The sequence below is a fragment of the Momordica charantia genome (assembly GCF_013281855.1).
Source record: "Momordica charantia cultivar OHB3-1 chromosome 5 unlocalized genomic scaffold, Mcharantia_2.0 BLBB01000005.1, whole genome shotgun sequence".
In the NCBI taxonomy this organism is placed as follows: Eukaryota; Viridiplantae; Streptophyta; class Magnoliopsida; order Cucurbitales; family Cucurbitaceae; genus Momordica; species Momordica charantia.
In genome coordinates, this window is record NW_028275163.1 from 21,807,179 (window position 1) to 21,827,965 (window position 20,787).

The 20,787-nt window shown below is 36.5% G+C and overlaps 1 protein-coding gene across 2 annotated transcripts in view; it reads right to left on the bottom strand.

Moving 5' to 3' along the window:
• The window catches only part of LOC111019356 (Tetratricopeptide repeat (TPR)-like superfamily protein), a 39,981-nt gene extending 22,264 nt beyond the window's left edge, over positions 1-17,717 (bottom strand). Inside the window, exons 1-10 of one of the 2 annotated variants that reach the window (XM_088124550.1) lie at positions 17,246-17,717; positions 17,040-17,134; positions 13,841-13,940; positions 13,331-13,435; positions 11,714-11,876; positions 6,068-6,188; positions 5,867-5,926; positions 5,678-5,758; positions 5,461-5,555; positions 5,231-5,381 (exon numbers count right to left, since the gene is read on the bottom strand). In XM_088124550.1, coding sequence (XP_087980676.1) covers positions 5,231-5,381; positions 5,461-5,555; positions 5,678-5,758; positions 5,867-5,926; positions 6,068-6,188; positions 11,714-11,876; positions 13,331-13,435; positions 13,841-13,940; positions 17,040-17,134; positions 17,246-17,405 — 1,131 coding nt within the window. In that variant the 5' untranslated portion in view covers positions 17,406-17,717. Of the gene's footprint in view, positions 1-5,230; positions 5,382-5,460; positions 5,556-5,677; positions 5,759-5,866; positions 5,930-6,067; positions 6,189-11,713; positions 11,877-13,330; positions 13,436-13,840; positions 13,941-17,039; positions 17,135-17,245 lie in introns of both variants that reach the window. The other variant, XM_088124549.1, reaches the window with a different exon arrangement.
• Between the last annotated feature and the right edge of the window lie 3,070 nt (positions 17,718-20,787).

Here is a 20,787-nt window from a genome sequence, read left to right on the forward strand (position 1 = left end):
GGTTTCTTGTATTTTGGAAAGAATTCTCCTTGCCCCTAAAGCCCAATCAGCTCACAAAAGGCATTCTTTATTTCGGACAAGGTGCACAGTCAATGGGAAGGTATGTAATGTCATTATTGATAGCGGGAGTACCGAAAATGTCGTTTCCAGTAAGCTGGTTACAGCTCTCAACCTCAAAGTTTCTCCTCATCCTACGCCATACAAGGTAAGTTGGATTCGCAAAGGCGGGGAGGACCTTGTCAATACTCTTTGCACCATCCCTTTATCCATTGGTAGTAGCTATAAGGATCAAATTACATGTGACGTCCTAGATATGGATGTTTGCCACATCCTTTTAGGCCATCCATGGCAATTTGATACCCAAGCTGTACACAAAGGTCAGGAAATTACATATGAGTTTACTTGGATGGGCAAGGCAGTGGTTCTATTACCTCTAGCCAGCCATAGTTCTCTTAGTTCTCTTAAAAATGCAGAAAAAGGCAATCTCTTCCATGTTTGCACTGCCAAACAGTTGCTGTTCCACCACTCTGCCCCTGTTTTGGGTCTGGTTATCAATGATTTCAATACCACGTATCACCAAACCTCACCCCAGATCCCTCCGGAAATAGCCCAACTGCTTGCCAAATTTCCAACCCTTCTACAACCCCAAGATTCTTTACCTCCGCTTTGAGATATCCAACACCACATCGACTTCATTCCCGGGGCTACATTGCCTAATCTCCCTCACTATCGTATAAGCCCGGCCGAATACAAAATCTTACACGATCAAATTGCGGACCTCCTTACAAAAGGCCTTATCCAACCTAGTCTTAGCCCGTGTGCGGTGCCCGCCCTCCTTACACCGAAAAAAGATGGATCATGGCGAATGTGTGTTGATAGCAGGGCTATAAACAAGATCACTATTAAGTATAGATTCCCCTCCTCGTATAAACAACCTCCTAGACCAATTGGGAGGTGCAAAGTTTTTTTCTAAGATAGATCTTCGCAGTGGATACTGCCAAATACGCATCTGGTCGGGGGATGAATGGAAAATAGCTTTCAAAACGAATGAAGGGTTATTCGAGTGGCTAGTCATGCCTTTCGGTCCATCAAATGCGCTAAGCACCTTTATGAGACTTATGCACCAAGTTCTTCTTCCTTTCTTACATAAATTTATTGTTGTGTATTTTGATGACATATTAGTTTATAGTAAAACTTGAAATGATCACCGTGCACACTTAGAAACTTTGTTTACAGCCTTACATACTAACAATCTGGTCATAAATCTCAAAAAATGCCTCTTCCTAGTTTCAGAAATATCATTTTTAGGATTTATCATCGGCATAGATGGGTTGAAAATGGATCCTGCAAAAATAAAAGCCATTTCGGATTGGCCCAAGCCTCAATCTATCAAAGGTATTCGGTGTTTCTTAGGGATTGCATCCTTCTATAGAAAATTCATCCGGAACTTCAGCACAATAGCTAGCCCCCTCACTGACAGTCTAAAAAAAGGGAAATTTCCAATGAGGCAAGGCACAGACCAGTAGCTTTCTGACCTTAAAAAGTAAACTGACTGAAAGCCTGGTTCTTAAACTTCCAGATTTCACCCAACCCTTTGAAGTAGCAGTCGATGCTTCTGGGGTTGGTATTGGGGCAGTACTATCTCAAAACCAACATCCCATTGAATATTTTAGCGAGAAACTAAGTCTATCCCAACAGAATTGGAGCACCTACAAGCAAGAGCTTTATGCCCTTGTTCGGGCTCTAAAACAATGGGAGCACTACTTGCTAAGCCAAGAAATCATCCTCTTTACAAACCATTTCTCCCTCAAATTCCTGCACACACAAAAATCAGTGAGCCGAATGCATGCTCGGTTGCTTTCTTTTTTACAAAGATTCGACTTTGTGATCAAACATAAGAATGGCACTCTAAATAAGGCCGCTGATGCCCTTAGCAGGAAAAGTTCTTTGCTCACTGTCCTACAGGGAGAAATTACTGCATTCTCTTCCTTACCTACAACTTATCAAAACGATCCTGATTTTGATACTATATGGACTCAATGTCAGCAGCACAAAAATACCGAGGACTTTCGCATCCTCAATGGGTTTCTTTTTAAAGGAAATCAACTTTGCATCCCTCATACTTCGAGAAGCATTGATCAAAGATCTACACGCAGGAGGATTGGCTGGACATTTTGGCCAAGATAAAACCCTTACTTTGGTAGGAGCACGTTTTTTTCGGCCACAAATAAGGAAGGATGTCTTTAGTTACGTATCTAAATGCTTTATTTGTCAAACAAGTAAAGGAACAAAACAAAACACGGGACTATACATTCCTTTACCTACGCCAAAAACTATTTGGGAAACCTATCTATGGACTTTGTCCAAGGTCTACCCCATACACAACGCGGGTTTGATTCCGTATTGGTAGTAGTAGACAGATTCAGTAAGATAGCTCATTTTTTGGCATGTAAGAAAACATCAGATGCTGTGTATGTTGCTAATTTGTTTTTTAGGGAAATCGTTCGCCTACACGACATTCCTAAGACCATCGTTTCAGATCGAGATGTCAAGTTTCTCGACCATTTTTGGAAGACACTTTGGCAGAAATTCGACACCTCCTTAAAATACAGCACTACGAACCACCCGCAAACTGATGGTCAGACGGAAGTAACAAATAGGACTCTTGGAAATCTTATTAGATGTTTTTGTGGTGATAGGCCAAGACAATGGGATTTAGCTCTTGCACAAGCCGAATTTGCCTTTAACCACATGCAAAATGGAACAACAGGGAAGTCCCCCTTTGAAGTTATTTATACTAATTTGCCAAGAGTAAGACTAACCGTGGACCTAACTAACATACCCCTTTCTATTGATGTTAGTGTGGAAGCGGAGCAGGTGGCTGAAAGGATTAATCAATTGCATAAGGAGGTTCGAGAACACATTGAGGCGTCCAATTTAAAGAACAAACAGTAAGCGGATACTAAAAGAAGGGTGCAGGAGTTCAAAGAAGGAGATCTAGTCATGATACACCTAACTAAAGGAAGACTACCAGCTGGATCTGCTTACAAATTACAGAAGAAAAATATTTGGTCCTTTTGAAGTATTGAAGAAGTATGGACCGAATGCCTACAAAATACAACTACCTCCCGATTTCAACATCAACCCTATCTTCAACGTTTCGGACATCTATCCATTCGAAGCTCCGGACTCTTTTTCTCTAGCTTCGTAACTCATGGACGAGTTTTTTTTAGGAGGAGGGAAGTTGATGTAGCTAACAATTAGTTAACTTTCCTTAAGTTAGTTGTTAGTTAGTTATATTCTTAAAGGTTGGGTTGTTATTCCCCTGTCCATGACTTTTCCTATAAATAGGAAGTCATTTGTATCTTTTCTCATCATCTCATACAATCAAGTTTTCTCTCAAATTTGGTTACACCACGCGACACGAATACGACATGACATGAGTATCGCAACACGTCAATTTTCGATAAAAATAGGACACGACACGCTAGGGACACGTTAGTTTCTGAAAAGATACAACTCTTTTGAAGCTTTCTCTGGCCTCAACATTAGTATAAGCAAAACCAAGCTTCTTATCATAAATACCTCTAACCTTGTCACCTCAACTGCTGCAAACACCTTTAACTATGTCGTAAAGCAGTAGCCATTCTACCTATCTAGGCCTCCCCCTCCTTGGAAACCCTAAATAAACAATCCTATGGGACCCATCCTTTTTGAAGTCCAAAGACTCTTCAAGTGTGGAAAGCTCTTTTTTCTCCAAAGGAGGCCGCCAAACCCTCATTCCCTCCTCCCTCTCAAACCTTCCCATCTACTATATGTCCTTGTTTAAAATGCCAATTGGGATAGCAAATTCTTTGGAAAAAATCTCAATTGGAAGGGCGGGGCCCACTATGCAGCTTGGAACAAAATTTCTAGCCCTATTGCCATGGGAATTCTTGGCCTCGACTGTTTACAGGAGAAAAATAAATCCCTTTTAAGGGAAATGGATTTGGAGATATGTTCATGAGAAAGCAGCATTGTGGACAATTTTTATTCAAAACAAATATGGGCATACTTGCCTTTATTGGTGGCCAAATGACAAAAATGCCGAGTTTTGGGGGGTCCGAGAGAGAAATTTGCAAACTCAAACTTCTCCTATCCTCCATCATTACGTAGAAGCTAGGTAATGGCTCTAACATTCACTTTTGGGAGGACCCTTGGCTCGAATCTTCATGATTTCAATCCATGTTCCCAACTATCTACGGCTTATCCAAGGATTCAAATAAATCGGTTACTAGCCTATGGGACAACCTAACAAGATCATGAAATCTCTCCTATAAGGAATTTGAAAGATTGGAAGATTGGCTCATTCTTGGCTACAAGCTTGAGGGAATCAATCCCAAATCTTGCCCAGGCTCGTGAATTCCTCTTGAACCAGGTCATTTTTCAGCTAAATCCCTTCACCTCTTCTTGACTCAAAATGCCTTCCTATCCACAAAAATCTCATCCAAATGATTTGGAAAGGAAAATATCCTAGGAAAGTAAAAATATTCTTATGGGAGGAGATAATGGGGGCCAAATTAATACCATGAATTACATGCAAATAAAGCTCCCGACCTTTGCACTCTCCCCAATATGTGCCCTCTTTGCAAGTCAAACAACAAATCTCTGAGACCACATTTTTGTGGACTGCCCCTTCCCCTCTGTTTTTTGGGATGCCCTCATCTGAGCTTTTGGCTGGACCACCCCATGCACAAATGAATTATCAATCATCAATCTGAATGCCAGACTGGCGGTTCACTAATACAAGAAGAAAGCAAAACTTCTTTCGCTGAACATGATCAGAAGCTTCCTTTGGAGCCTGTGTCTAGCGAGAAATCATAGAATCTTCAACGAGAAAGAAAGAAATTTATCCTACTTAGACATTATTTTGTACACAGCAGCCTCTTGGTGCAAGCTGGAAAATTATTTTTGTAACTATTTTCTTGGTCTTATATGTGCTAATTGGGAGTGGTTTTTGTAACCCCTTTAGTCCCCAAAAAAAAGTACTACACAACAATTAAGCCCCTAACTTTGATGTTGTAATGTTGTATATGTAATAATAATCCAGAAAAATAAACAAGAATTTTACAACCCAAAACATCAAAATAAGGCTGCTCACAATAACAAAATACTCCAGTCAGTAATTAAAGAAAATGGCCTTAAAGGTATATGGTTAAAAAAAATGGAAACAGCAAAGACTCGGAGCTACCTGGACACCAGCATAACGTTTCCAGGCTTTATCAAGTTTGTAATCAGTAGAAATCAGACGGTAATTGGACAATGCAAGTTCATAATCCCGCAACATGAAGGCATAATCACCCAATACTCTAATCTGAGACTCGATGGAATTATAGGTATACCTTCAATGACAAATATAAAAGTTTATGAAATAGCAAGGAGCAAAGTAAGGCCAAAAATGTAAATAAATGAGATATCTACGTTGGGCCACTTGGAGAATCTACTGTGTCTTCTTTCCCCTTTCTCCACCATAAGTTTTTTATCTGATTTCTGAAACCTTTCCTTGTAGCAGACACCTAATCATGGAAAAGTAAAATGTGAGTATAAAACTATGTTGAAAATATAAAACCAGTGAATGTTATTGTGTAGAGAAGCATATGATCTTTGCACAGAACTTCTGGAAACCAAAATGCAATACCTGTTGATTTAATGCTCGTATTTTTTGCTCCATGTAGGGAATGATATGTTTTGACGTCAAATCTTGCATTAACTCTCTGATCTGTCTCACAAGCAACACAGTAAGTCACTCCCACCCCCAACAAAAGCATACACACATTCTAGACCTTAAAGCACATAGCAAATACTTAAAGTGATAACAGCAATTTACCTCAATTAGATCCTCATTGCTAAGAAAGCAGCCAAGTTGCTTACCAGACGAAGCATCAGACTTCTGTGACATAAGAATGTGAGATTACAGCCCTGATTTTACCAATTCTTCATCAAAGACATTGTGAAGAACAACAGTATCAATTATATTTTGTCAAAAGGTTTACTAAGATAGATAAATATAGAACCTCAAGTGACTTACAAACAAGGCCCAAGGATCATCTTGCCGTTCAATAAGTCCATCATGAGATGAGTTGATGCAAAGTAATTGGCAGTCATTTGAACCAAATGTGCTCCTCATTTCAGTTAGTATTTTACTTGCCCTAAAAAGAGATGAGATTAGATTCACACTAAACCACCACCATATTCAGACAGTGCAAGGTTAACGGCCAAAACTAATCATTATATTTCAGGAGTGAAAAGCAACAGTTTTCCCTATAAAGAACAATATCAATTCTGACAAAATCTTATTACATTAACAGAAGGGTGACTAGATACCAAACCTATAGAAGTAGTTTGAGATTACATGCTTCTGTACAAGATATGTGGGTGAATGTGAAAGAAATAGCTTTCTGGAATCTCAGGCTGAGAAGAAACTTAAAAGACGCTGAAGCAGAATAGAGGGCCATTCTTTTACATCACCTATCCACCATTCAGCTCTTGCATGTCAAGGACAAGAACCTACGGAAGCCGGAACCAAATGGTACTTACTCTACAAACTTCCTCTTGCGTGATCTATCTCAAGTTATAGCGGATGCATTCCCTCTCTTATATGGATACTATTTGAAAAGACTACTACCCAAAGATGGTGAGACTTCCACAGAGATCAATACCCATGATAAACTACAACGAAGAATGCCATATATGAATATATCTCCCTGATGGTGCACCATTTGCAATATATTTTTACAATATATCTACGAGAGTTAGGTCAACTTACATCCACCTCAAATAATCTCAAAAACATTATCTGACCCTACGACATTTATTTGTCAAAAAACTCGAAAGGATTTTAGTATCTAGGTAAGTGACAAAATGTCCTTCGACATAGAAACATTCTAAAAGAGGAGCTCTAATTGTAATAGATTTTTTTATGAGAAACCGAGCTATCATTGGGAGAAATGAAAAAATATATAAGAGCACGTAAAAAAAACGGCCCGACAAAAGGAGGCCCACCTAGAGAAAGAGGCAAAAAAGAACATCTAACTCCCAAAGAAAATTCTCATTTCCTATTCCAAAAGAAAATTACAAAAAACCTTAGAAACAGACCACACAGGGACGTATTAAATCTAATAAACTCCAAAAAATGGCTGAAGTCTAGAATCCCATCAAATAAAAATTTTGAAGAAGCTTGATGGTTGGAAGAAATCTCAGTTCTAACGAGGAGGTAGGCTGACGGTATGTCTCTCGGTGCTTGGAAGCATCCCTATGTACTGTCTCTCAGTGCTTGACAGCATCCTTTTGTACTTCCTCTCGTTATTTCAAATGCCCATGCACATCAGTAAAACGGCTTGAGAAAGTTTTTAGAATCTTCTCTTGGGGAGATAGTGAGAAGGGTTTTTTTGAAGCACTTGGTTAGATAGGATACTACTCTTTACCAATAATAAGCTGGTTTGGGAATTGGCAGGCTTTTGCAAAGAAATCATGTTTTGCTAGCTAAGTGGGGTTGGCAATTTAGTGTTGAGTCTACAACTCTATGGCGATAAGTAGTGGCGAGTATCTATGGCACCGATCGTTTTGGCTGGAACATTACCGAGAAAAAATTTGATACTTGTCGTAGTCCTTGGTTTAGTATTTATAAGTAGTGGTCTTTGGTTGCAAACTATTCTTTTTTCAAAGTAAGAAACGGTAAACGCATTTTTGGCACCACTTATGGTCGGGAGATTCAACCCTAGAGGTTAGATTTCCCTTCTATTTCAGGTCTCTTCATCTATTGATTGATTCTCCCTTCACACACAAGTTATTCAAGGAACACCGATGTGAAGACTGTTTTTTGGCTGGAAGAGCTCAGCAACTAAAGAGGGTACTGGGTTGAAATAAACAAGCTAGATAGCAATGAGGGAAAGAACAGACTTGTGCTTCCATCGGGGGTCGGAAGAGAAGAAGGCTGGAAAGCCTTTCAGTCTTATTGTATATTACCCAGTTGAAAAGAAAAGGTAGGACCTACACGGACAACATGTACAACACAAGACCTTTAAGGAGGCCCCTCGCATTTATACCACACCCCAAACTGACCCTTTTGCCCTTGCTAAAAGTCATTAAAGAAGTACCACCAAACCCATCACAGAGTTTCATTGCATAAGACATGACATTAAAATCGACTTTATTCCCTGAGGTCTTTGCTAGGAGCCGTTGGATCATAGTACAGCATCATTCCTTTCACGACGATTGGCACTCCATCCTACGGTCCCTACAAGCATCGACAAGGGAGTTTTGCTCCTTAAGCCCCATACATGCTAACAAAAATCTTCTTAGATGTGAAAATATTGAACAAGCAGGCGCTCTCTACAAACATAGTGGCTGATAGACCACTGACTCCTTTAGACTTCGTTTCTTTCAATGGAGTACAACGACCATCAACTCCAACTGCAAAGTCCCCTCCTACGGAGGATGGATCACCATCCAAGACCCCCCCTCCACCTATGGAATGATGTTGTTGTCTCCTTTATAGGAGATCAATGCGGTGGTTTTGTGGAAATCACTAGAAAATCATCCAGACTGATGGATCTCATGCCTTCCTCTCCTTTTACTAAGCCTTGGAAGGGTAAAATTATAAAGAAGGGTAAATTTTTCTTTTGGTCGGTCACCTATGGAAGAATTAAAATTAAGACCCCATATTGTACTCCCAGCTCTTCCTCACTTTGCTATAGTCGTAGTAGTGTTTTATTTGTAAGCAGGCATCAAAGAAATTAGATCACATTCTTTGAAGGTGCTCGTTGAGTGTGAAAATGAGTCCTAAATTCTTGCAAGTTTCCAAAGTGGTTTTCACTCCTCTGCAAGATTGCAGTGATATGATAGAGGAAACTATTTTGCATCCTCCTTTCTGTGATAAAAGGAGACTTCTTTAATGGACTGGGTCCTTTGCTATTATATGGAATATTTGGTTAGAATTAGAAACAGAGAATAGTATTAATGAGACTTCTTGGACGGAGGTCTATAGTTTGGTATACTGAGTGGCCTCCCTTTGGAATCAAGCGTAGAAGCTTTTTTGCGATTTTCATTTTTTCATTTTTTCCTTTTTTTTTCTTTTTGGAGCTCTTAGTAACTTGTCTTGTTTCTTTTTGGTGGTTCCTTTGGTTAGTTAAACTTCAGCCCGTGTTTTTGTAAGGCTTCATTTCTCTTACTTTCATTTCTTTTAAACTTAAAATGAAAATGAAAGTGGCTTTCCTACTAGAAACAAATTATTTGAGGCCAAAGGGATGCATCACTCGCATCTAAGAATACTCGAATCCTATTCGATATCAAGGAGTTGGCACTTACAAAAGACCAAGCACCATATGCATATATGACCTGCCAATTAATCAACCAAGCAACTAATAAGCTACAAACTATCCTAACCTTTTTTTTTTACCAAGAAATAACTTTTCATTAATATATGAAAAGAAAAAATGTTCAAGATACAAAACCCCAAGGGGGTGAAAAAAGAAAAGAAAAGAGAGAAGAATAGAAAAATGTCGAATAAATATCGCAACAAGAGCAATACAGGCTCAAAAGAGATAAAAGCATTCTAAAACAGAACTCAGAAAAACTGCTTGCCGCCGAGCTTGGGAAACCAAACTAATTCCAGGGTCAACAACCGCATGAGAGAAAAACCTTCCTTAGCACCAAGAGCGAAGACCAAACTCCAAAAAGAACCAAGTAGAAGTTAGGGCACAAGAACAAACCACAGCCAAAATGCTAATAAGAAGAAAACACCAAATACTAAGCCTCAATGCTGTCTTCAAAAAGCCTCCAAATATATACCACTAAATATCAAACCTGGAGAAAAACTTTGAATACCTCATCAACCAACCAACCGAACTAAAACTGCAAAGCTTTGAAATCTGCAGAAGGCATAATGGAGAACATTCCAACATTCCGAACAACTTAAAACTCAGAGAACATACTCAATTGGGACAAAAGTAATCCCCATTTCTTCAAAAAAAGGAAGGAATGGTTGTTTGATGTGGGAGAACGGGTTTCTTATCTTCTTTTTGCTCATTAAATAAAGATTGAAAATCGTCCGCAAAGGAATGCTAGAAAAGTCCTCAATTGGGATGTCTGACTTTGCAAAAGAGTCTAAACTACTAATACTGATTGCGTCATCCTCATCTTCAAGATCATTATTTGAGAATTCTATTTTTTTCTTAACAAGATACGAACTTTTCATTGATAAATGAAAAGGAATAAAAATATTCAAAGATACAAAATCCCAAAGGAGTGAAATTATCTGAAAATTCTAAGGAAGATGATCTAAGAGGCAAACCTTTGTTAGTGGAGTGGATAATGCCAATGGACAGAACATTTACCTTATCCGTACTATCTTTACTAACTACTTCTCGTTCCTCGAAGAAAACCCTATTCAAGTTAACTTGAACCCTTCAGCTACCGAGGGCTTTGCAAGCTCCTTTCCAAAATTAGTATTAGGCTTTCTACAAGAGTAGTAAAAAGGAAGGGTTTAAATTAATCGTTCGGTATTCTTCATACCCGGTGGAAACGGGTTGCCCTTTGACTTTTGGTTCAAAATAGCTTCTGCATTTAGCTCTTGAAAAACAGTAGGGCCAATAATGCCCACTTCTTTTCTGACCATAGGGGTGCTCAACTGACTCGGCACATTGTTTGGGCCAATTGGTGCGTTTTGAGTAGATGAGGGGACAGTTGCAATTTGCTTTTCCAAGCTAACCTTATTAGAAACATTGTCAAATTGAAACTCTTCGTCTGTCGAGACTTCTTGCTATCTTTGGATATACAAAGGATTTAAAGAAACTGCAATCAACGAAGTCTTTGAAAGCTGAATAGAGGGAAAAGAAGGATTGGTAGCTTCATTTATGGCAACCACGTTTACCACAAACAATCCACGTTTCGTAGTTATCTCGATAGAAGCCGTAATAAAGCCACAGTCATTCTTCTCTATTTGAATGAAAGCTGCTGAACAATCTAACAGATTTAGTGTTGCTGAAGAGAATTTCTTCAAACCTCCAAGATGGGTTCCAATGGCCTTGAAGCAATTTGTGTTTCAAAGCTCTAAAGGTAAGTAGCAAATTTTCACCCAGCCACCAAAACAAAACAAACTGTCATTTCGTTCCTGCCATGTTTTTCAAGATCTCACTTCTCCATCTTCACGTGAAATCTATCCAACTTGCGTCATTTACCATTGAGCCAATCAGAGAACAAGGGTCTTCCACTTTCGAATCTAAATAAAGCCTTATCTACTAAGAAAGAGTTGACTTGGCAATCTTCCACTTACGAATCTAAACAAACTATCCTAACTAATTAACAAAGTAGCAACTGTCCTGGCAAACAAAGCAGCTAGATAATTAACAACAACAAACTACTCTTCTTTTGCTTCTCTTATTGCTTCCTTTCACTCCATCTCGGGAGTTTGTATCTTGGAACATTGTATTTCCTTTATATTATTTCAATGAGAAGTTCATATCTTGTTCTAAAAAAAACAGCAAACTACTCATCAGAACGTCAAACAAAAAGTCCCTATAAGTTAATTACTCAAACTACTGACATAAAAAGCAAATAATAGAACTAGCTCAACCTTCACTACATTTATTAGTTGTGATAACAAATCACGAAAATGTACTATTGTGGGTATATTAGGGAAAAGGTCCTCGTCAGATTAAAGAAAATAACAAAATACTTCTCTGAAGAGCCTTCTTGATTATCATGCAACAACAAATAATGCTTCAAAATCTTAGGGTCTGTGGCACCATCATTTAGAAGAGAGGGCAATTTATTTGTGCCAAAGAGATCAACAAATCTGTTGACAGGATGATCTTCGCTTGAGGAGACAACCAAAAGACCTGCAAGTGGGCATGGACAATGACGATTAAAAAGAGTATACGTTTTCTATAAAAATTTAATTAATTCAATCTAAAAAAAAAAAATACACGCAATTTTCGGTGAGAATATGAAAAGAACAAATAAGGAATGGCCCTCAGCCAAAGAAGCCATAACAACAAGCTTTGGAGAGAGAGAGTTACAAAAAGGATCTTGAAGGAGCACATGTGCAAAAAGCACAAACTTAGCAACCTCCCAGTTATCTTCTCATTGCCTTGCACAATTAAAGGAGACTCCAATGCTCCTCTCCCAGTAACCTAGATTCCAATGGTCTTTTCCTGGTAACCTTGAGATGGCATGATTCTTCCCTGGTGGTGATTGAATCTATGGTTGGAGCCTTTCTCAATGCCAATACACTTTAAGTTGGCTGACATATGCAAGGGTTTATGGTCTTAGCATGTACCAAGAAAGAAAAACCTTCAAAAGGAACTTGAGAGCTTGGTAGAGTTATTAGCGTATCGGAGGAGATTTCAATACCATTGGATGAACCAATAACATTTGAGGCCTAGAGAAACAACTAAGATTGTGAGAAGATCAAATAAAGTGATTTAAAAAGTTACCCTCTCTGGCTTGTCCCATGGTCTTTTCACCTAGTCTAATATGAGAGAGGATGCAGTCTCTTCTTTGATGGTCCATCTCTTGGCTTCTTGTTAATGAACAAGTTTGAAACAAAATGAAACCCCAAGGGCGAAGAGAGAAGAGAGCGTCGTTGAGAACTCCCACACACTCTCTCACTTTTATTTTCGATTGTCAATAATTGCAATAGTTTTCTGTATCTTTGACTTCTCTTAAGGTTAAGGGCCTATGTGTTTTCGCAGGGCTTTTTTGTACTTCCTGCAAAACTACTGTGAACACTATTAATCACCATTTAAGTGAGACTAAAAACAACTTGCAACAAGACAGTAGAACGAAATAAATAAGGAGAGAAAGGAAGATAAAGGGATCCATATACAGGAAATTATAGAAGAACTGAAAACATGTCAGACTTCCATTGACATTATTTTCTAGTAATATCATCCACGACTTTGAGAAACGTGATAGAACCAAAATGTGATTTAGCAAAATCCAATCCTCAAGGATTGGACGTCTTTCATGTGATTTAGTCTTGATTGGGAGGAGAATCTCTCTTTCCCTTGGCCTTAGGTTGTTTGCTCTTTTGTATAATGGATTTCCTCAAATGTTTCTTAAAAAAATATAAATTTTAAAAAAAAAGATAGAACCAAAATGCAAAGGTTGACAAAGATGTCTAGACATTATATCAAAGAGAGCTTTAACGAGGAGCATATCTTTTGTATGGTTAAAGGAATAAACATTAAAACGAATGGGGAGAGTTTGAATGATAGGGGACAAAAACTGAAGAACCCTTGTCCTTGAAATGAGAGGAACGCAGCACAGTTCATATTTTACATAATCTTACATGCCACAGGATGATCAAAAGCTTCATGTTCCGAAAAGGATATAGTACGTATAAGCTCTTTGTTAAACAACTGAAACCATGAAGGTAGAATTGCAGACTCAAAACCTGCAGATGAGGCAAAAATATCGGTTAATAAGGTTTAAAACCAATCCTACACCTGCATCATTTAAACAGAAACTGCATCAGTAGTTATTTACTAAAAAAAATTTAATTGATTCAAACAAACATTCTTGATCTGCCCATGACCTCTTTGAATCAACATCTGCTTTTAACAATCTACTTTAAATTTCAGAAGCAAGATAATACTAATTAAAGAAGTAAAAACGAAAAGGGCTCAAAAGATAAAATATCTTTAATCAGGAGACTTGAAAGTTACAAAACTAAATATTTACCAACTGATGAAAGTTGTTTCTATATTGTTTTAAAAAATAAGAGACAAAAGGACGCCAAAGTTCTTACTTGAACATACAGATAATGATATCCAAGAATCTTGAGATGAACAGTACTTACAGGCAGCTACATCATTAATTTGAGGAGGGTCGGAACATAATTTAGAAAGATCTTTCTCGCTGGCTTGTGTAATAACCTGTTTCAGTCGCTCTTTTGATGCCTAGTTGAATAATTAGGAAAGTAGAATATAAGGAGATAGTAGAAGAAGCAAATGAAAACCAGTCCTGACATAATGGAGATAAAATGAAAATATTGGAAAATGTTACTGCAGTCTCACTTTTCTTCTTCATGAACATTTTGATTGGCCTAATTATACCAGTGAAAACTGAAACAGTATGGTAAAATATTGGCACTTTAAGAAGCTTCCTTTTCAGAAAGTCCTGAGTGATGCTTGAAATGTTTTTATGACTATCCACTCTATATGCACATTTGCAACTATAGCATGTGCAAGTGTTCATTACACAAGAATGGGATGCTTACAAGTTATACCTTAGGAAAAATACCCAACGTTTCCATCATTTTTTCTGTAACCAGGACCTGATTCTCAAATATAATGACTAGTTACTACTAAATAAAGCAGAAACTAATAAACAAGTATCACAATGTTCAACATGAAATTGTTTCTCGTCCAAAAAAAACCCAAACAAACAAACAGTGTTCAACATGCCCCTTTTTGGATTTGTGGGGTAACTAATCGTACAATTATATTTTAAGAAACAAATTTAATTGATGGATGAAACATTAAAAAATTAGATTAAATTAAAAGAGTCAAAGGAGTGGCATAAAAGCTCTCCAATTAACCAATATGGTAGAACATGTACTAAAGGCATAGACTTTATACACCATGAAGAAGAAAGAACGCAATCAACTACCATGGGCCACATCTTATTCTGATCTCTTTCTCATTCATTGAAAATCTCAAGTTCCTTTATATCCAGATCACCAATAAAAACGCAAAAGCTATTTAAAAGAGGAAAAAAAATACACCTATCACGAAAACTTCAACATTGAAGAGGCTTCTTCATTGTCCAACTTTGAGCCAACTTTATCTAAGTATCATAGGAAGACAATCCACATGGCGAAAAAGAAACGGTTACAGGGGATCCATATCTACTGCTTCAAGTTGCTTTGATTTTTGCCTTTAGGCTTCTTGTTGATGATTAAAGAATCCAACATATTGACAACCTTTGATCCCTCCCCTCCATCCACAGTGAAAGCCCTTCACGTTAAGAAATGTCAATCCATATGATTTTTCTAAGTTTAGCTTGATGGCCACCATTTTCTTTCTTTTGCACCTCCCTTCATCAACAACCCTTTTTGTAATAAGAATGGGATCCACAATCTATCTTACTTTCATAAATGATAAAACAAACTAACAGCGCTAGATAGTGAGGGGTAGACCCGTTTGAAGGCTAAGACTTTACCAATTACTTGCATATCGGATGAAAGGCTAATAAAGTGACAATTCAAATACAACAAGTACTAGATTTCGTAAGTATAAGGTTAATTCAGTTCCATTGACATTAGAATCTATGATGTCTTTCCTAAAGCAGTCTTGGAAATCTCCTTGAAGTCCTTACTATAAATTTTTCAACCCTTTTTAAAGAAGCTAATAGTGAAAGTGAAACCATCCATTAATCTATTTCAACTCAAAAGGCCCACGGCCTCTTTAACCTCCTTCTCCCCACACAAAAAGATTGTACAAGGCTCCTATAAGCATGTTGGGGATTGGTTTCCAATTAACATGCATAGGAAATGGGAATCCGCCTTAGAAAACTTTTTTTTTTTAAGATGTTCTAAGAAAGATAGATATTCCTTCCCAATAGCCAACATGTACAAAGTGGAGACAAGTTTGTGGAAAGAGGAAGAATTTTCATCTCCATCCACCAAAAAATTCAACTTATATTTCTAAAACCAAATTTTGTTCTCTTTAATAAAGACTAAGTCAAATAAGGCAATCTATAAGTTCATGCAACTCCTTTGGTTTCTGGGGTTTTCTTTATCTCCCCTTCTTTTTGTAATTTCATACATCAATGAAATTGTTTCTTATCAAAAAATAAATAATAAAAAATAAGTTGAGCTTTCAGGTTTTCATTTCATGGAAAGAGAACTATCTTCCTAGATATCAATGCCAAATAAGTCTTTCAAAAATTTAGTTTTCCTATTCCATATGTGACCAAAGTTATCTTTAATTCCCCGGTAATATATTATGCTTAAGGGACCTTAATAACGAAAGAACCAAGCTTAGTTTTTTTCCTAGTCTTCTCTCCAAGTCTCCATTTCTTCAATGACTTGACCTCTACCGCACATGGGTAGGTTTAGACAAGTTTTTTTTTTAAAAGCAAATACCCGAACACTAAGTATGGCTCATAATAATCTATTTTTAAAGACATGCCAATATGATGATTCTTCCCCATATAAGGCATTCATTTACCTACTAAAATATAGTTCCTCCCTTCATGATCCTATCACAATTCCAGTTCCTCCCTTCATGATCCTATCACAATTCCATTTGTATGAGATTTTCTTTCTAGTATTCTTGTTTGTACTTCCAAAGGTTCTACCGCTGTGTTCTTCTAAGTACACAAATGATCAAATAATGGTCATACGTGCACATTAAAAATAATCTCATCCTAATCCATTCCAATTATCTGAAATCCTCCACAATAAATGGATTAGACCTGTTTGGTAACGTTCCCATTTCAAATTAGAATTACAGGGCCCCCGACACCCATAGATTCAATAATGATAAAACAAGATTTCTATTCGTGTTAGAGCAAATCGGAAACAGGAACAAGAAACAGAAACTTGTTTTTGTTGTTTCCAATAGTGCTATACAATTTTGATAATGTTTCTAAAAATTGAGAAACGGAAAACATAAACAGTTGTCAAATGCTAAGATTTCTTAATAAAATTGAAAACGATAAACAAGAAACATGAACATTATCAAACAAGCCCTAAATTAATAATTCAACCATGATTAGCCATAGGCCGATTTCATAATTAAATGAACCAGTTCATATACATTCATATCACACGCAATAAGGAACCTTCCATTTCAGTACCCTAGTATGTTGAAGTGATTAAACTTGGCTAGTTGGTTTTTACGTAAGCTTCCAACTAAGCTATTAGTTCGCTTTCGTTCAATCACTGTCAATTTAACTGAATTCTTTTCTGTTAACTATCCAAACTGCAAACACACAATGTATCGTTGTCCAACAAACTTTATCATAAACCAAACGTCTCATTTAAAATTTACCTCTAAATTAGGTTGACGAATGTCTGAACCGTAAAACAACCGTGAACTGAATTTCTTAATCCTGTAAGGTTGATCACTTGCGGTGCGTACGGGCACTGAAACGAAGAGAAGCCCACCCAGAAATGAAACAGTCGAACATTCATACAACTAAGTGCAAAGGGTATGCACTAAATTGAAGCAGTAGAAGGGAGACAATGAGGGATTACCGTCAATGTTGTTGAACGAGCAGAAGGGGCTGAGCATCTGGATTAATGAGAGGCCGTTCTTCAGGCAGGCTTCTTCAACAAGAGGGGTATTCAGCACCATGATAACCGGAGTGATCTCCTCCAGCAGCATCCTGCCCAGTGGTGTATTTGCCGGATCCATGTCTCTCTTTTCTTCAGCTGTCCGAACAGCTGCCGCCAGTGACCAGCGCCGGCTTTAATGGCGGAAGCAAATCGGCTTGCCGGATCAGCGCGACTCGCCTGATGGGTCACTTGCTACTTGTTTGCTATTAGACCATAAGATTTCACCGGCGGCAATGGAGAATTGGAGCGGGCTGCGGTGGTTGAAATGCGACGGATGATAATTCCGGCCGGTTCTTGGGATGGACTACTGAGGCAGCAAGCTACCGACGAGCTTTGATCGTTTCTGGGTCTAATGGGCCATTTGCCTTAGTCGTTCACACGCTGCACTCCAAATCCCTTTTTTCTTTTTTCTTTATTTTATAAACTGCACCTTTTTTTTTAGAAAAATATATTCAAATTTTATCATTCTTGGACAAATCGCAAAAAGCCACCTTAGGTAGTTGTTACAATTTTACCTATAAACTTTCCATGGTAAAAATTAAGTCCTTAAACTTTTTAAAATGAAAAAATTAAACCCATAAACGTTTAAGAGTAAAAATTAAACCCTTACAATTTTGAAAAAGAAAAAATTGATCAATCTTTTAATGGTAAAAATTAAACTCTCAAATTAAAAAATATATTGAATCTATTTTAAAATTCACCCTCAAATTAAACTTGATCCACTACCGCCCCTCATATGGCGTTATCTCGCTCTTGTCACCGTCGAGCTCCAAAGTTTGTCGATTGCAGATTCTGCAGCATGTTTGGTCGTCGACAAGGCGCCTCACGAGTCAAAAATATCATTAGAAATCGAACAAACATTTATTAGAGTAATTAATTAATTTTCCTTATAAAAAAAGAGAAGGATAAGGTTGCCCACACCTGATGATTGGGGAAGATGACGGGGACATGTGGTTTGGAACGAAAATTTTCCAATTTGACCACTCGTTGAAGCAGTTCAATGTGAATGGTTGCTTTTAGCTTCTTATTTATTTATTTCTCATAAGAAAGTATTAATTTTCCTTCATCTTCTTCCAGATTTTGTTTGCTGGGTTGAATGGATGTATCTTGAGGGTGTAATTTTTAGAATTTGAAGTTTATTAGTACAATTTGTAAGTTTAAAAGTTTAATTTTTGCCCTTAAAAGTTTAAGGGTCAAGGTTAGATTTTTACAAATGAAAGTTTAAGGGTAAAATTGTTACAACTAATATAGTTCGAGGGTGGTTTGTGCAATTTACCCTTCATTCTTTTATACTAAACAGTATTGGACGGTAAATTATGACTTGTTACGTGGATCAATAGAAATAAATGATATTACCTTATTCATACTTGTACACGGTCTGCCTTATAGTACTGTGCTCAATAGCTCCATATTTGACAAATTTTTTAATTTATAAAGTACTATATTGCTCGTGGCTCTTCATAATGCTTCTCCAAACGTGAAAACTAAACTATAAGATGAAATTAGTTACAGTTGCGTGATAAGCTCTATCAAGGTTGCGATATAATAGTATATCCTCCGACTAGTGTAAATACGCAACTACTCACATATGCATGTATGTAATTATGTTTTGAATCGACTTATATAGATCAAGTCAATTTAGATTGACTTGAACGTCAGAGTATTTGTTCATTGCTTCCACGTTTTTATTGCACGACTCGTTATGTGTAGTTCGATTAGGAGAAGCTCAATGCATATCTCGATTTGTTCATAATTTAACATCAACATATATAATTATGTATCATTATTTTGTGGATTTTGTAACTCTTAAATTTTATATAGTACGACGAAAGTGGATGACATAATTGGAATTTTTAACTTCAAAATAGGTTAATAATGTTTTATCTAATTGAATATGTTCGAAATGTGCTAATCTTAGTATAACTCGAATATATAATAGATCTTGGTTTTTCTATCTCGATAATTTACCTTGTAATTGTCGGACTTAAAAAACATGAATATATCATGAATGTCATTTAAATTGTAGCTAAATAGGTTTACATTATATTAATTTCACTGTTTTAAAACTTACAATTTGGAAATTTAAAGGTTATAAAGTTTATAAAGTTTTGAATATACTATATGCTCCATGTTTATCATTATAATATACAATTTAAAGTGTCTCTGTCAACATGCTCATCTTTTATAGTATGTATAGTATCTATTTTATTTTTTTAGTTGACGAAATACACGGTGAAAATTTGATATGTTCGATCTTAATAAAATAGTGGAACCAAAATTGTTTTAAATAACTAATGCTTGTTTGAGAACAATTATTTATTTATTTTATATTTTAAAAACAATGGTTTGTTTTTTTTCCTTTTCCAATTTTGGTAAGGTTTTTTACGAAGAACTAAGCCAATTTTAAAAAATAAAATAAGTTTTTTTTTTTAACTTGTTTCTTTTTTCAAGAGATTGGTCTATATTTTGAATTTTTTTTAAAAAAACTATACAACAGACCAAACCTATACATACGTGAAAATAATGCGTGATGATGGAACACTCATATCAATGTCAATTAATTCATACAACCATACAATATCAAATAAATTAAGTAATATAACCTCGCTTCACAATCGACGAACATTGTCGAGTTTGCAGAACAACTTAATCACCAAATACATAACTTTACCTCCCCAAATATGGAGGATTTATCTTCTATTTTTTTTAATATTACTTATATTATTAAACTTATTCTAAAAATATATCACTTTTCAAACTATTTATCAGCATTTTACCTCTCTTCGATCCTCGAGATGATGCATGAGGTGTCAGTTAACATGTCGTCTCTTCGTTATTGATTTTTTTTTTCAAATCCACAAGTCGTATATTTGCATTTTGGCCCCATATGAAATCTCTTTACTTATAGCCTATAGGACACTCCAAATATTTTCTTAATATTTTTTAAAAGCAAAATTCAAACTAAATTTAACTAGTATCTTGAAACAATAAAAAAAAAATATTTTTAAACTTTTGTTTTTAAATAAAATATAACAACCTATTTAAAAACAAAATCTTAAAATAAATTAATTTAATTATCAACCATTTAAATTTCAAATTAAATTTATAATTTATAATTTTAATCCAATGATACCTCCCCGTATTAATACAAAAGCATAAAACAGTGACTCAATGATAGGAAATTGTTGTGTGGAGACTCACGGCTCAAATCTAAATGTGAGTGACTGTCGGATTGGAGATCGATGACTCAACACTTGGGTTGCAGATGACTCACCACTTTTTATTTATGGTTTTCGTTTGCTACCATTTTAGTTGATATTCACAGTTGACTTAATTATTGCAAATACAATATTGGATTAATTAAAAAATGTAGTAATATTAACAATGAAAATATAATTTACCTATCTACCGTTGATGAAAAATGTGATAAGTGTCTTGACCATTTGAGCTATGTTCAATTT